At 35.7% G+C, this 17768-nt stretch overlaps 1 protein-coding gene across 10 annotated transcripts in view; it reads right to left on the reverse strand.

The window, feature by feature from the left end:
• EXOC1 (exocyst complex component 1) overlaps nucleotides 1–17339 on the reverse strand; it is a 60409-nt gene extending 43070 nt beyond the window's left edge. For 7 of the 10 annotated variants that reach the window (XM_037018711.2, XM_037018706.2, XM_037018712.2 and 4 more), the window contains exons 1-4: nucleotides 17176–17337; nucleotides 12821–12954; nucleotides 9078–9208; nucleotides 2420–2579 (exon numbers count right to left, since the gene is read on the reverse strand). In XM_037018711.2, coding sequence (XP_036874606.2) covers nucleotides 2420–2579; nucleotides 9078–9208; nucleotides 12821–12944 — 415 coding nt within the window. In that variant the 5' untranslated portion in view covers nucleotides 12945–12954; nucleotides 17176–17337. Of the gene's footprint in view, nucleotides 1–2419; nucleotides 2580–9077; nucleotides 9209–12820; nucleotides 12955–17175 lie in introns of all 10 variants that reach the window. The other 3 variants (XM_037018714.2, XM_037018713.2, XM_073237574.1) reach the window with 3 other exon arrangements.
• Nucleotides 17340–17768: the final 429 nt, after the last annotated feature.

Genomic DNA, 17768 nt, shown 5'->3' on the forward strand with positions numbered 1-17768 from the left:
AACACTGTTAGAAAGGACAAAATTGAAGCAATTTTTAAAAACACATGAAATAACAACTCAAGCTGGCTTTTAAAGATGCAAGATTTTTTCAAATGTGGATACCAGAATGAAAAAGAAAAATCAAACAAAAATATCACTCTACTTCAACTGCTAACAAAGTCTTCCTTTAAAATCTTTAAAAATCCTGCTGAGAAGCCCGTTAGTACCCCAAACATTCAATTGTTAACAACAATAACTACTAAACTTGTCACTGCTAGCATTCATAATAAACAGTCTTACTTGCTTGACTTTTTTATCTCTTAAAAGTAGATGGTGATAATTTGTTTTCTAATGTCACTCAAAGCTTAGAGACTTTTTAAAAAAATGGGAATTAATGACTATTATTTTAAAGTCCATTAAAATGTTAACACAAGTTTGTAGACATTAGTAAAGCTATTCCCTGAACTCCACTAAACCAAAGCAAGTTTTTAATTTATGGAAAGTGATTTGCAAAATGGGATCCTTAAAGATCTTCTCAGCATTTTAAAAACTGATCTCAACTAGGGTTAATGTTATAAACATGAAAATGTCTACACTTTTGTTTCAGGCCCTAAAAAGTTATTTTTTTTAGAGCTAAACCCTTCATTCTAAAAAAGAGCAATACTCTTCTCACTGATTTTGACAATATTTCTTAATGAGGTAGATCCAGGTAAGGTATGTGTTTTCCTATATTATTGACTTAATGAAACATATTGGTTTAAAATACATCTTAGATAACAAATAATATCTGGAAATATATAATATATGAAAACAGAATAGCAATCATTCAGTCATCAGAAAGTTCAACCCTGAAATGGTGTAAAAATAAATGCCACTCGAAACAAATTAAACCACCACTCAAGGCATGAAAAATTATCAATTTCTTGAAGGTCATTATCTCAACACAGTCAACTGCCAAGACACTCAGGTCTAATGTTGGTGAGATGACAACCCTGAGGGCTCCTACACAAGGCCAGGCCCACTGGTGGAAGGAGCACAAGGCCTGACAGATACAACTTGCCCCTGCCCATTCCAAGCATCAAACCCAACACCAGTGATGGGCTCACTAATGAGTAAGTGATGGGAAAGAATACTACATTTAAAGAAAGAAAGAAAGACCCATGGTCAAACAGAAAAGGATTAAGTAAAACAAAGTATAGAAAGAACAGAGGCAAGTGACTAAGTGAACAGTTTGAAGAATCTGAGACTGCCAAATTTTTTAATAGGTCAAAATGGTTGAATATTGACAATTTTAGATGTTTCAACCTAATAGAATAGAAGTTTTTATTTTTAATGCTGGTATATAACTTAGGACAAATCTAAGTTTTCTTTCTGATATATGATTTAGGACAAATTTATACTTTTTTCTCAATAAAGAAAAGCAACTCTATTCAACTGTATACTAGCTGTTATTTCAACTACCTTCTTTGAGATGAAGAATGTAACACAAATTATATCCATAGGCATGCAGAACCATTTTCTTACAATGTTTATATCTTTATGAAAGAAGTCTTAAAAGACTAAAATCTCATGGTACATTTTTAATAATTAACAGTACTGTTTTTGTCTTGTGACACAAAATAATCCATAGTAACATTCCTGAAGATATACTGATCAAAAACATCCTATTTAACTTCATGTCTAAGGATTTTATCCTAATATAATAATAGCTAATATTCATTGAGTACTTACTACGTACTTGCCATTGTTCATGTTTACATATTTAAATAATTTAATCCTCACAATGACCCTACTGGGTGGCTACTATTACTGCCTCCATTTCTGAGATAAGGGAAACTGAAACACAGAACAACTCAAGGTCACCTAAGCTAGTTAGTGACAAATTCAGGATTTGAATCCATCCTTTCTGACTCCTTAGAGGTGTTCTTACCCACTATACTTACACCCTGAACAAAAGTATGGCAACACAGATATTCACCTCAGAGTTGTTTAAAATGAGCAAAGATTGGAAAATTAAAGATACATGATTAGTTAAATAAACTGTGGTCTATCCACATAATAGAATACTATAGTATCATTAATAATAATGTTGGGTAATAACATGAATGCTCATGATATAAGAAAAAGTATGTTAGAAAATATAATGTAAATTTATTTAAAAAAGCATTTATACACAGAAAAAAGACTAGAAGACTAGAAGAATATCTAACAAATGTTAATAGCAGTTATCTCTGAGGCTTAAGTTTATAAGTGATTTTTACTTATTTAATGTATCAATTTTCTATAGTGAGCAAATATCACTTCTTCAGTAAGAAAAATTATTTTTAAATTCCTTTACAAGTATAAGGTAATTCAGTGTCTAATTACTTTGAGTAATGTCAATTATATAATCACCTATACATATACTTGATTTTATATATATGTTTTTATTTAATTTTACCTTCCAAAAGCTGTGAGCTAACATTGACAAAATCAATTTTCTTCCGGAGATATCGCTGATTCAATTTCCAAATGCATGAAATGAATGCATTCTTTTCAGCAGTGCTGCTGGCCACCCATTTATATATTTTCTCAAAATGTAAGTCAAATTCAGGACTTTCCTGAAATAAAAATATACAAAAGATATTGTTTTTGATCAACAAAGTCCCTTTTCATTACTGTAAAATCTGTATTTCAATAAAATTGAATCTGAAAAGTTGAACTGTTCTTGGAAAAAAAAATCAGCATTAAAAATCAGCTAAGCGATCTACAGAGAATTCAATTTAGAGCAAAAACTTTTTTTTACCTCCTAAAAGAAACTAGATGAAACAAAAACAGTGTTTTGGTAATTTCCTTCCTATTCTCCTTAAGTCTAATGGAAGTACAGACTTAGGTAATATACTACAAAATGACTTTATGTATGTAAAATGTTTATGACTCAGCAGAAGAAGTGTAAGATGACAATGATCTACAGTCTTGGTGTGGACTTTTTCTTTTTAAGTTGCCTAGGGGTTTTGTGATCAATCATACTAGCTCACTATGTCTTACAAATGAAAACAAGTGAACACCTGAGAAACTGGAGAAGACAAGAGTGGTGGGTTGCTATGTTTAAGATGTTCTAGACACCCACAACTTTGTCTTTCCCTAGGTACCATGACCCGTTTATTTGCTTAATGATCCAGCACTTTGTCTGGAGCCCAAGAATGATTTGAAGGAAACCGAGCCATATTTCTGGTCAGCTCCATCCTCAAGTTACAGGTTTGAAGAACAAAGCATATCTAATTAGAATCCAACTATGCATGGGTATCAAAAGATATTTTCAAGTCATTTCTTAGAATCTTAGCTGTTTGGTTATGATACAATCATTTCAGCTTTTCTAAATATAGTGTTTTTTTCTCTCTTCAAAAAAAAAAAATTGCCTAGGGGGTTTTAGAGTTATATCTACTCTTTGATAACACTATTATTCCTGTGTTTGACACTAACTCCTTAACAAAGATGCATACTCTAATTATAACATATGAGAAAAAACATAAGCTACATCTTTGTGTGGCTTCCAAGAACAAATGAGGCAAAAAGCAGGGACTGTATTGTTTTCAATTCTGAAAATACAGGATTAAAGGTGTTTCAAAAGTAAAAAATGCTGGTGAGCCTTAAACTTTTTTCAAATGACAAAGAAGCTCAAAGGATTTAAGAAAATTGACTAATGCTCTCTATGGCCACATTACAGTAATGATTTCACACCAGGCTAATAGTTCTCCCTTCAGTGTAGAACTACTTGACTTCCATATAAAAATAACAACATGAATGTATACTTTTCTCTATATCTGAGGAATTAAAAAATGGGCTCAAACATTTTTAATGTTCTACAGAAGGCTAATAATATATTCAATTAACTTAAGGTGTTATTTAATGGGGGGAAATGTAAATAAATACCTTAAAAGAGAGATTATATCAGATTTTTACTGTGAAGTTAGGATAATTTCAGGATCAGAACTTGACCTGTGGTCCAACAACTGTATTATAGTAGCATGGAACTACTAATTAGTTGAATTTATGGTTTAATAAGCAGAATTAAAGCACCAAAAGATTAAACACCCGCATTTACAATGAAAAGGTAATAATACTAATATTTATTTAAAAACTAAGAGTATTGGAAACTAATATGAAACCTGATGGGAAATGATCTTTTCCCTGGGAATATTTTCCATATGCCATAAAAGAAGCTGAGTGCTCCAGCGGCAACACACTCAAATCAATATGTGACACTAAATGGCTAATGTTGGGCTATGTATAAAAATTTTGTTTTATATCCATATATAGTGTACACATACCAAGGTGCCTACATAAAATGAAAAAGGAAATACCATTAAGAAAGTCAGCAGTGAGGTGTCAGCTATGAGAAAGCATTCAAATAAGCATTCAGCAATGTTAGTGAATTATGCAAGTCTAGGAACTGCAAAACTACTGAAGGGAAAAGGCTTTTTAATAAAGATACACTTCTAAAAAGCCCTTAAAATATTTTTTCTTAAACAGAAACTTACCAAAAAGTCTCTATTCTTGATTTTTCCCCATGGTAACAGAACTTACTTATTAAATAGTGTTTTAAAGTGTTTTGGGTGTTCCTTAGGGATAAAGCAAAGGGCCAGTTTGCCTTAAAGAGAAGGCATCCAGGTTGGAGGAAATCTGAATTCTACAGATATGCAGGGTTCTCCTAAAGTCGTTTTGGCTTCATTTTTAAAAAAATTTTGCTATCATTAATGTACAATTACATGTACAACATTACAGTTACTAGACTCCCCCTATTATCAAGTCTCCACCATATACCCCATTACAGTAACTGTCCATCAGCATAGTGGATGCTATAGAATCACTACTTGTCTTCTGTTATACTGCCCCCGAACATTATACGTGCTAATAGTGATGCCACCTATCCTCCCTAATCCTTTTCCCTTTGGTAACTGTTAATCCATTCTTGGGTTCTGTGAGTCTGCTGCTGTTCTGTTCCTTCAGTTTTTGCTTTGTTCTTATACTCCACAGATAAGTGAAATAATTTGATACTTGTCTTTTTCCACCCGGCTTATTTCACTGAGCATAATACCCTCTAGTTCCATCCATGTTGTTGCAAATGGTAGGATTTGTTTTCTTCTTATGGCTGAATATTATTCCATTGTGTATATGTACTACATCTTCTTTATCCATTCATCTACTGATGGACACTTAGGTTGCTTCCATTTCTTGGCTACTGTAAATAGTACTGTGATAAACATAGGGATGCATATGTCTTTTCGAGACTGGGAAACTGCATTCTTAGGGTAAATTCCTAGAGGTGAAATTCCTGGGTCAAATGGTATTTCTATTTTGAGTTTTTTGAGAAACCTCCACACTGCTTTCCACAATGGTTGAGCTAGTTTACATTCCCACCAGCAGTGCAGGAGGGTTCATTCCCCTTTCTCCACATCCTGGTCAGCATTTGTTGTTTGTCTTTTGGATGGTGGCCATCTGAACTGGTGTAAGGTGGTATCTCAATGTGGTTTTAATTTGCATTTCTCTGATGATTAGTGATGTGGAGCATCTTTTCATATGCCTGTTGGCCATCTGAATTTCTTCTTTGGAGAAATGTCTGTTCAGATCCTCTGCCCATTTTTTAATCGGCTTATTTCCTTTTTGGGTGTTGAGGTGCGTGAGCTCTTTATATGATTTGGATGCCAACCCCGTACTGGATATGTCATTTATGAATATATTCTGCCATACTGTAGGATGCCTTTTTGTTCAACTGATGGTGTCCTTTGCTGTACAGAAACTTTTTAGTTTGATATAGTCTCATTTGTTCATTTTGGCTTTTGTTTTTCTTGCCAAGGGAGAAATGTTCATGAAGTTGCTCATGTTTATGTCCAAGAGATTTTTGCCTATGGTTTTTTCTAAGAGTTTTATGGTTTCATGACTTACATTCAGGTCTTGGATCCACACTGAGTTTACTTTTGTGTATGGGGTTAGACAATAATACAGATTCATTCTCTTACATGTAGCTGTCGAGTTTTGCCAACACCAGCTGTTGAAGAGGCTGTCATTTCCTGATTGTATACCCATGGCTCCTTTACCATATATTAATTGACCGTATAATCTTGGATTTATATCCGGGCTCTGTAGTCTGTTCCATTGGTCTATGGGTCTATTCCTGTGCCAGTACCAAATTGTTTTGATTACTGTGGCTTTGTAGTAGAGCTTCAAGTCAGGAAGCTTAATTCCCCCTCCTTTATTCTTCCTTCTCAGGATTGCTTTGGCTATTTGGGGTTTTTTGTGGTTCCATATGAATTTTAGAACTATTTGCTCTAGTTCATTGAAGAATGCTGTCGGTATTGTGATAGGGATTGCATTGATGTGTAGTTTGCTTTAGGCAGGATGGCTATTCTGATAATATTAATTTTTCCTATCCATGAGCATGGGATGTGTTTCCATTTATTGGTATCTTCTTTAATTTCTCTCAAGAGTATTTTGGTTTTCAGACTATAGGTCTTTCACTTCTTTGGTTAGGTTTATTCCTAGGTATTTTATTCTTTTTGATGCAATTATGAATGGAACTGTTTTCCTGATTTCTCTTTCTGCTAGTTCATCGCTAGTGTATAGGAATGCAACAGATTTCTGTGTATTAATTTTGTATCCCGCAACTTTGCTGAATTCAGATATTAAATCTAGTAGTTTTGGAGTGGATTCTTTAGGGTTTTTATATACAATATCATGCCATCTGCAAAAGGGACAGTTTGACTTCTTCCTTACCATTCTGGATGACTTTTATTTCTTTGTGTCGTCTGATTGTCATGGCTAGGACCTCCAGAACTATGTTGAATAAAAGTGAGGACAATGGGCATCCTTATCTTGTTCCCCATCTTAGGTGAAAAGCTTTTAGCTTCTTGCTGTTAAGTATCATGTTGGCTGTGGGTTTGTCATATATGGCCTTTATTAGGTTGAGGTACTTGCCCTCTATAACCATTTTGTTGAGAGTTTTTATCATGAATGGATGTTGAATTTTGTCAAATGCTTTTTCAGCATCTATGGAGATGATCATGTGGTTTCTGTCCTTCTTTTTGTTGATGTGGTGGATGATGTTGGTGGATTTTCAAATATTGTACCATCACTGCATCCCTGGGATGAATCCCACTTGATCATGATGAATAATACTCTTGATGTATTTTTGAAATCAGTTTGCTAATATTCTGTTGATTATTTATGCATCTATTATTCATCAGGGATATTGGTCTGTAATTTTCTTTTTTTGTGGTTTCTTTGCCTTGTTTTGGTATGAGAGTGATGTTGGCCTCGTAGAATGAGTTTGGGAGTATTCCCTCCTCTTCTAAGGAGGATGGGTATTAGTTCTTCACTAAATGTTTGATAAAATTCAGGAGTGAAACCATCTGGTCCAGGATTTTTGTTCTTAGGTTGTTTTTTGATTACCAATTCAATTTCCTTGCTGGTAACTGGTCTATTCAGATACTCTGTTTCTTCCTGGGTCAGCCTTGGAAGGTTGTATTTTTCTAGAAAGTTGTCCATTTCTTCTAAGTCATCCAGTTTGTTAGCAGATAATTTTTCATAGTATTCTCTAATAATTGTTTGTGTTTCTGTTGTGTCCATAGTGATGTTTCCTTTCTCATTTCTGTTTCTGTTTCTGTGTATAGACTCTCTTTTTTTTCTTAATAAGTCTGGCTAGGGGTTTATCTATTTTGTTTATTTTCTCAAAGAACCAGCTCTTGGTTTCATTGATTCTATTGTTTTATTCTTCTCAATTTTATTTATTTCTGCTCTAATCTTTATTATGTCTGTCCTTCTACTGACTTTGGGCCTCATTTGTTCTTCCTTTTCTACTTTCATTAATTGTGAGTTTAGACTGTTCATTTGGGATTGTTCTTCTTTCCTGAGGTAGGCCTGTATTGCAATATACTTTCCTCTTAGCATGGTCTTCACTGCATCCCACAGATTTTGCAGTGCTGAATTACTGTTGTCATTTGTCTCCATATATTGCTTGATCTCTGTTTTTATTTGGTCATTGTTCTTGCTTCATTTAAAAAATATTTTCCACCCGACTCGACTGTCTTTCATTTAGTCTTCAGAAATTTGTACCAGGGTAAGGATAAAACTAGAATTTTATTGAATCGGATTGCTCTGCAAAGCTAGTTTTTACTTCTTTGTGCCTTTTTAGTAAATGTAAGAGACTTACGGGGTTAAATCAAAGGGCGCCTGTAATTACATTAATGTAAGCTTTGCTATGAACTCCATCAACAGTACAAGTGAATGTGATGCAAAGTACTCCCAGAGCTCTGGAGGTGTCTTTGGGCTGCAGAGGAAAATAAGAGCTGAGGTCAGAGAAGATATGAAGGAATACCTAGTTTAACCAGAGGAGCTCCATCTGATTTCTTTGAAAAGAGCATTGCTGTGAAAGCCTTGAACTATCAGGAATAAAGGTGGCCTTTAACATGATTATTACATATTCAGCTTCTTGGAGTTTGAATGTGGCTTAAATGAAAGGTATAGGTTTTACATTCTTATATCTTATTCTTTAAATTCCTTAAAATAAGGTGTGCAATGCACAATCACTTCCTCTACTTGAGCCATAAATATCAAACAATGGTCTCAAAAGTCCAGCTTGGCTGTCTGAGCTGGTGATTATATATTAATTCAAGAGGACTATGGAAAATTCACCTTGGTTATATTATATATGATTTTGAACTAGGTTTACCAAAACAGTGTAGATTATTAAGAAACCACTCACACAATACCACTTGAAAATCTGTACCTGCATATGGCTTTTATACTAAGTATATTTAACCCCAAACACAGAGATAAATATAATCAGTTACTTTGCTGTCATGTATATAGCCTGTACATGAATGTAACTGTAGCTCAAAAAAAGCAAGAACAATAAAACAAACATATATTTGTACTTATTTTTAGTAGCCTGAGATTGGGTGGGAGGATGGAAGGTTCACTAATATACTAGATTAATTCTTGGTTAGTTGGTAGACCAGTGGGTCACAGAACAAGTTTAGATGATCTGAGTAGACATAATGCTATGTTCTAAAATGAAAGACACTTCCTGAACACAGGTCAAAGAACTAAGAAAGACATACCTTACTAGCATCCTTGGCATCTACCACACCAAGGTCTCGAAGGGCCCAAGCAATCTGCCTTTTATAGAAATCCCCTTTATCAGATTTCTTGACTTTGACCACCTTTACCTGCACAGGGCGTTCAGTTGTCACTGTTGAGTAAAACACATTCATTAGAAATATTTACTCACTCATTCTTCATTCATTCATTCACTCATTGTAAATATAGCTGTTGGGTGATACTAAATGAGGAGTATTTTATAACACATACTGTGACTGAGGAATGTGCAGAATACTAGAAAGAGAATCTAAATCAGACAAGGGTCAGAGACACATTACTTGAGAAGTAAAGTTTCAGACCAATTTTAAAGGAAGAGTATGAGGTAAAGAGAGCTCTAAAGAAAGACTGACATGTGTAAAGCCAAAAGAGCTTGAAAGAGCCTAACACCACTTCAGAGACAGCAATAAGTAGTTCAATATGAAATGTATATGTAATGAGGTGTTTGGAAATGAAGTTACTAAAAAAAATCGAAGTTCAGATCATAAAGGACCTTTATCTGAAGTTGTGGGGGTGCTCCTAGACAACTTTAACTAAGGAAAGGACATGATACTCTGATTTCTAGTTTCTAAAAATTACTCTGGAGCAGAATAAAGGATGGACTGGAGTAATTGCAATACATTTAAAAAGTTAAAGTAGTTGAATCTCTAACAATGCAACTTACAAAAACGACTTAAGAATAGAAAATACCAGAAGTACTTTAACCATTAAAGAAATTGTATTAGTAAGTAAAAATATCCTCCTCAAAACTAGTCCAACACAGTTTTACTGATACCTTCTGCCAAGTTTTCCAAAGAATGAATAATTCCAAACATATATAACAATTCCAGTGTGTAGAAAATATAACTTTGGTTATAAGGCCAAAGATAGTGTAAAAAAAGAAATTATAGGACCACGTAATGAGTGAACATCAATGAAAAATCTTAAAACAAATACTGTACTGGCACATTTCATCCAAGAGTATATAAAAAAACTACTTAACAATTACAGAGCACTTACAATATCAAATGCTGGTGAGGATGTGGAGCAACAGAAACTCATACATTGCTGGTGGCAATGCAAAATAGCACAGCCATTTTGGAAGACAGTTTTGGTGGCTTCTTACAAAACCAAACATATTCTTACCTTATGATCTAGCAATTATGCTCCTTCATATTTATCCAAAAGAGCTGAAAACGTATGTCCACACAAAAATCTGCAAATGGGTGTTCATAGCAGCTTTATTTTTAACTGTCAGATTGATAACCAAGATGTCCTTTAGTAGGGGAATGCGTAAATAAACTGTAGTATATTCAGACAATGGAATATTATTCAGTGCTAAAAAGGAATGAGCTATCAAGCTGTGAAAAGACATAGAGGAAACCTAAATGCATATTACTAAGTAGAAGAAGCCAATCTAAGGCCACATACTGTATGACTTCAACTATATGACATCCTGGAAAAGGCAAAACTAGAGGCAGTAAAAAGATCAGTGGGTGCCAAGGTTAGGGTGGGGGGAGAGACGAACAGACAAAACACAGAGGATTTTTTTGGGCAGTGAAAATACTCTGTATGAAAATACAATGATGGATATATGTCATTACCTATCTGTCCACACCCACAGAATGTACAACACCAAGAATGAACCCTAAGGTAAACTATGGACTTTGGGTGGCTATGATGTGTCAGTGTAGGTTCATTCCTGGTAACAAATGTACCACTGCTGTGAGTCACACACAGCATAAACGGGGACGCTATGCATTGTGCGGGAGGAGGTATACAGGAAATACCTGCACCTTCTTCCCAATTTTGTTGTAAACCTAAAACTTCTTTAAAAAATAAAGTTCTAAAAAATGTATCAATGTTAGTAAGAGTTTATGATAGTATTAAAAAAATAGGAATCATCAAACAACTAGAAATAAATACAACTATATGTGCAAAACCTTTAAAACTATACTACTTATTGAAAGCCATTAAAACTATAAGACTTTTTGAAAGGCATTAAAGAAGACCTAGATAAATGGAGAACTATATAATGATCATGGACAAGAAGACTCAATATCATGAAAATATAAGTTCTCTCTAAAGGGAACTATAGATTCAAAATAATTCCAATCCAAATCCCAACAAAGTCTAAAGCTTGATAAAGCTCTTAGGTAAAAGAATAAAGGACCATAACAAGACAAAATAAAAATCAGATGTTAAGACAGGACCCAGAAACAGACATACTCACATTCATCACTAGAAACATGCACACAGGTAATTAAAAACTAACATATGGAAAGCAAAATTATAAAACTTTTAGAAGATACTATGAGAGAATACTTTCATTATTCCAGGATGGAGAAGGATATCTTAAAGAAGACAGAAAAGGGGAAGCCATAAAGGATCAGATTAATTTTATTTCACTAAAATTATAAATTTCATTAAAAGACATCTTAAAAAGCCAATACGCAAGTCACAAACTGGCATGCATATAACAAACACAGGATAAATGTGTGTGTGTGTAAAGAACTTGTACAAATCAATACAAGGACAACCAGCACAATGAGAAAATGAGCAAAAGGCTTAAACAGGCAAATTCCTTAGACAAGGGAACTAAATGGCTAGTAAATTCATGAAAAGATGCTCAATTTCATTATAATTAGGGAAATAAAACTTAAAACCACAGTGAGATACTGTTTCACACCCATCAGATTGGAATCAATTTACAGTCTGTCAGAACCAAGTGTCAAAATCTAGTTTTGACTAGAACGTAGAGAATCCAAAACACACATGCTCTTGGGAGTGAAAAGCCAGTACAACTACTTTTGAAAATAATCTGGTATTTGAATAATTGTGATCATTCACATGCCAATGACTCAGCAATTTCAGAGTTAGGTATTTACCCTAGAAAATTCTATGTACAACAGGAGACAAGGACAAACATATTCATGGAGTGCTATCTGAATAGCAAAACCTGGAAACAAACTCAATGTCCATTACTAGTAAGATGGGTAAGTAAACTGTGGTACTCTCAGAACAGAATACTACATAGCACTGAAAATGAAAGAATTATGGCAATATGAAAGAACAGAGATAAAACTCTTCATGAACATAATGTTGAGTAGCAAAAATCACAAATGAGTAGATGTACTATGATTCAATTTATGTAAAATTCAAACATGCAATCTTACTACACTGATGGACTGCAATGGGGTATGGGGAGGACATGATTATATGGCTGAATATAGTAACCACATTGTTTTTTCATGTGAAACCTTCATAAGAATGTATATCAATAATACCTCATTAAAAATAAATTCAGACATGCAAAACTAAATTAACATATTTTTGAGATTACAACTATATATGATAAAAAGATAAGGAAAAGCAAGGAAATAGTAAACCAAAATTCAGGATACTACTTACCTCTTAATGAAGGAGAGATGGGAATGGGGTCGAGTAAGGGCACATAGGAGACTTCAAAACGAATGGTAATACTCTCCTTATACTACGTGGAGAGTATACAGTGGTCTCTATGTGGTTAGTCTTTGTACCTTATATACATGCTACAGAAATTCTTTTGTATCTACTCAATATTTAATAAAAAACAATTAAAAAATGAATTTGTTGGCTGAAAAGTTTTCCAATTATAGAAACAATCAGGATATTTAAAACAAGGAGGAAATGTCCCCTAGGGAATAAAAGAATGCCAAACAAGAACTTTTTCTTACCAAATACTCACCTGTGGCACACAAGAAACAGTTTTTTTTCTTTTTCCCTGCTTTGCAGACATTTACAATACTCAGCAGGCGTTCGTCATTTGGTGTAAAAATGTCTCTTTGTAATGCATGCTTAATTGCTGTCATCTTTATTCAGCTGAAAAAATTCAGATTTATAGATATTAAGCTCATTCTCAAAATCATTCTATCTTACGTTGTTTCATTCATGGTTTAAAAATGATTTTATTTATGGCACATAATCAGAGGAAGAGTGATTTAATATGTTAGTACAATGATATCATAAAATAAGAGGCTGTATGTTTGGAAAAGAAATCAGAGAACCAGTGTTATCAAACTCTAAAACCTTTGGGAGTGCTTACCAAATGTTACAATACAAAAAAAAAGTTAGGAAAAAATTAAAAATCCATGCTCAATCTTTAAAATAAATTTTTTATATAAAGAATTCTTACAACTCAACAATAAAAAGCCAAATAATCCAATTAAAATTGAGCAAAGAGTATGAATAGACATTTCTTCAAAGAAGATACATAAAGGGCCAATAAGCACATGAAAAGATGTTCAGCATCATTAACCATTAGGGAAATGCAAATCAAAACCACAATGAGATATTTATCATTTTAATACCCACTAGGATGGCTAAAATTAAAAAGACAAGTGTTGGTAGAGATACAGAGAAAAAGGAACTCTCATATTTTGCTGGTGATTGTAAAATGGTGCAGCCACTTTGGAAAACAGTTTGTCAGTTCCTCAAAAAGTTAAATTGGAGTTACCATATGACCCAGCAATTCCACCCCTGGGTATATACTCAAGAGAACTGAAAACATATGTATACACAAACACTTGTACGAGAATGTTCACAGCAGCATTACTAACAAGAGCCAAAAGCTGTTAACAACTTAAATGTCCATCAATTGATGAACTGATACAAAATGAAGTAGAGCCATACAGTGGAATTTCTTTAGCCATAAGAGAGGAATGAAGTACTGATACCTGCTATAACATTGATGAATCTTGAGAACATTATGCTAAGTGGAAGAAACCTGTTACAAAGGGTCACACATTATATGATTCCATTTACATGAAATGTCCAGAATACACAAATCCTGCGACAGAATGATTTGTGGTTGCCAAGGGTTGGGGGCAAAGAGGAAAGGGGAGTGAATGCTAATGGATATGGGGGGATGACAAAAATCTCCCTGAAATAAATGGTACTGATGATTGTATAATCTTGTGAATATACAAAAAAACTCCCACTGAATTATACACTTGAAAAGGGTACATTTTATGATATATGAATTATATCTCAGTAAAGCTGTTAGATAAGTTTCTACTTATCTACTTCCTCATCTAATTCAATGTCTTTTTTCAAATATAAGCTTAAGTTAAACATTTAAAAAAATATCTCTAAAATTTTATTTTTGAAATAAACATGTATTTGTATATGTTTGTGTGTGTGTATGCACATTTATAACTATTTTCTGATGCAGATGTCATAGTGTGTAGCAAGCCTGCTTAGGAAATTGACTTCTACTTCTAACACTGCTTGCATAGAAAAACAAGACACTGTGAGTTTTAAATAAACGAACTAGAATGAAGTTTCATAATGCAACGACACTTGTAAACTAGGAATCTCTTCAATTTGTCAAACTTTTATGTCTGCTCAAAAAAAAGTACTTCTCTCAGAAAAATCACATCTTCCCACTTCCACCTCTCTCACCTCACCTCAGCCCCTAGTCTTCACACCTTCCTCTCCTTTCTCTTTTCTATTCCTATTCCTCTATTAGGCCTCTCCAAGCTTAATTTCTCTTCCAACCTAACCTGGAGGAAGTATTTATTTCCCTATACCCACACTATCCCTTTCAATTATCTTACTTTGTTTGTAGACCAGTTCATCCTGTCTTACCAATCTCCAAAAACTATTTTTTTTCTACTTCTCTTGGACTACTACCATTTGCCACTTAAGAAGGTCACATTTTCATGTTCATTGCCTTCAATACAAATACGTAAGGCATTCAAAGCTAGACTTTCAATGGTGCTTGGCAATTCTTTAACACTTCCCTTGATGATTCCTCTTCCTAGTCCCCATCAGTGTTCCTGTAAATCCTTACTTTATCCTTCAACCCCCGACTGTAGTCTAGCTTCCACCCTCTCCACAAATGATTCCGCCATCTACCCTGCAGGGAATACAGACATCATGAATTGCTCTTTTCTCTTCTCTCACCCATTCTAACCTCCATTCCGCCTATTACAAAATTTTGTGTCCGTGTTACTAATCACTTAATACGTTCTAAGGCCTAGACACTGTGTTCAAAGCTTTACTCCTCCAAACCATGCTAGATACTGGCCAATTTACTCTTCTGTCTCAGCTTTTGCTCATGCTATTTCCTTTTCCTGGAATTATTTTCTCCCTGTAAAATTCCAACTCATCCTTCAAGATCCTACTAAAACATCACCTCTTCTGTGAATTAGTCACAAACACAAAAAGAATAATCCCTTTTCTATTTTTCTAATATTTCCCCTCTATTCTGCTAACATAGTGCTAACACACCATATTTTCTAGCTAGCTGTATTCTCTCTCCAATTTAAAGTAGCGCCTTGCAGGTAAGGACCATGTCTTACTGATCTTTTTATTCCTAGAACTGAGCAAAGACATAGCAGGCATTTAATAAGTTAACCAAAATGACACCAAATAACACAACTATAGCTTCCCTAAGGTTTCCCGTTCCAACTCTCACATCTGTAAGCTAACCTCCAGGTTCAAAATCTGACATATTTGATTCTCTTCCTCCATTATCAACATGAGATCTGCTACCACATTCTGTTGATTTCACCTCATCCACTAAAAATTTATTCTTCTTTCTGTTCCCACTGCCAACACACTAACCCAGGTTCACATCAACTATAGCTATTTAAAAGGAAAGTATCTGGTTATCTCTTTTCAAGCTTCCATAACCCCCAAACCATTGACAAATAATATAAAAACAGCTTTTCTCACAACATACCCTTGCTCAACATTTTCCTAGTGCTCTCAAATACAAAATTTCCACTCCAAGCCCTCTGTTCACTTTGGTCTTTATATCTTTGCTTAGGTGCTTTTCCAGGCAGGGACTATCATCTATCCAAATCCTAATTACATTTCATGGTTTATATGAAACTGATTCAATAAAGACCTTAATCCAAATTGATCTCTCCTCTCAATTGCTATAGCACTTAAATGTACTGAACAATCAAGCACTTGCTGTCTAATTGGTTCATGAGACCATATGCCTGCGGTTCTCAAGAACTCTTGTGAAAGAGAGAAGGGGAGGTGCCCTAGCAGTTTTGTGTTCTTTCTCAGTAGGTACTCAACAAATATCTCGAGGTAATCTGAACCCTGAATAGTAAAAACTGGTCACATGAATGGTTAATAGCAGCTAATATTTACCACAGTCCCTCTTCTGTCAAAAGCAGTAAGTCAGTGCATGGTTAAGTGGTTAAAACAAGTGAGGAGTCGGCATACCTCATAAAAGCATTAGGTGTAATGGAAAGCACTATGTAACCCTCATTCATTCAGCAAATACTTATGTCTAAGTGCCAGCCACTGTTCTGGGTCACAGGGGTGACTATGACAAACATGTTCATGAAGACAGGAAGACCCTTGCTCCATGGCACTTACATTCTAAGGAGCAGTGAAATTTTCTGTCTTTACTTTTCTGTAAGTCAGTGAATACATTACTAGATGGCCTATAGAACTATTTTCCAGGCTTAAGAATCCATGTCTGCCCACGTTCCAGAGGCAGTCAGCCACTGCTTATGCTGTATTGACTGTTTCCTTAAAATCCGTCAGATCATTACACTGCGTGACAAATAGCTTGTCAGTGTGGGTGCCCGTATGGGTTGGGCCCTGTGGATCCTATGGAGACATCTTAGCTCGTGGAACATCCTTATCCAGAAGAGAAAACTGCATGAAGACAGGGAAATGCACTTAAAGAGACTTAGAAGAAAATGTCGATTTGGACAAACAAGGGAAAGGCATTGCCATCACGCCCTCCTCTCCTCGTCCACGCTAAAGAATAAATGATCAGGGCCGTTTTGCACAAGCGAAATCTGGTTTCTACGGGCGGAACCGGAAAGGGGTGTGTAAGATCGCTCTCCCAGCCCCCCAGGAGAGCAAGGAGCTGGTGGGTGCTCCGAGCGGACTCTGCGCCTTCCCCACACAGGGGGGAAAGAAAGGGAGGCCTAACGGCGGAGGAGTGGTAGCCACTGCGGGCGCGGAGCCAGTAGCCGGACCCATGAGTCTCTTCAGACCCGCGCCCGCCTGCCGGCTAGTCTGTCCGCCGCCGCCGGGACTGCTGGGCAGCCGCGGCCCAGGGCTTACCGCAAGGTTGGACCGAGCCCGGCTGTGCCGAGGCGGGTCCTCCAAGACCGAGATGGGACCGGCTTGGGCGGCCGCAGCTGCTAGGAAAGGCCGCCTCACCGGAGAGGAAAACGGGTACCCGCCATTCCGCCACCACCGCCCACATGCAGGCACGTGACACACCTCACGCCGGAAGTTGACCCCGGGTAGCCGGAAGGAGAGGAGGCGATGGGCGTGGCGAGGCGGGGCCGGGGTTCACGGGGGGGCGTGTCAAGAGCAGGCAGAGGCGGAGCCCCTGTCATTCAGGTACTGGATTTGGTGCTGAATGATGTTACTTTCTCTGGAAGAGTTGTTTATTCATTTATTTTCAGCAATTCACTTAAGAAGAGATCCGATTAAGTGTTTTTTTAAATTATTAAGGTATCATTGGTATACACTTTTATGGAAGTTTCACAAAAAAAACAATGTGGTTATTACATTCACCCTTATTATCCTGTACCCTTCCCCCAATACCCCATTGCAGTCACTGTCCATCAGTGTAGTAAGATACCACTTGTCTTCTTGAGCTACACTGTCTTTCCTGTGACCCCACACACACCATGTGCACCAATCAT

The sequence above is a fragment of the Manis javanica genome, chromosome 5 (genome assembly GCF_040802235.1).
Source record: "Manis javanica isolate MJ-LG chromosome 5, MJ_LKY, whole genome shotgun sequence".
Lineage (NCBI taxonomy): Eukaryota > Metazoa > Chordata > Mammalia > Pholidota > Manidae > Manis > Manis javanica.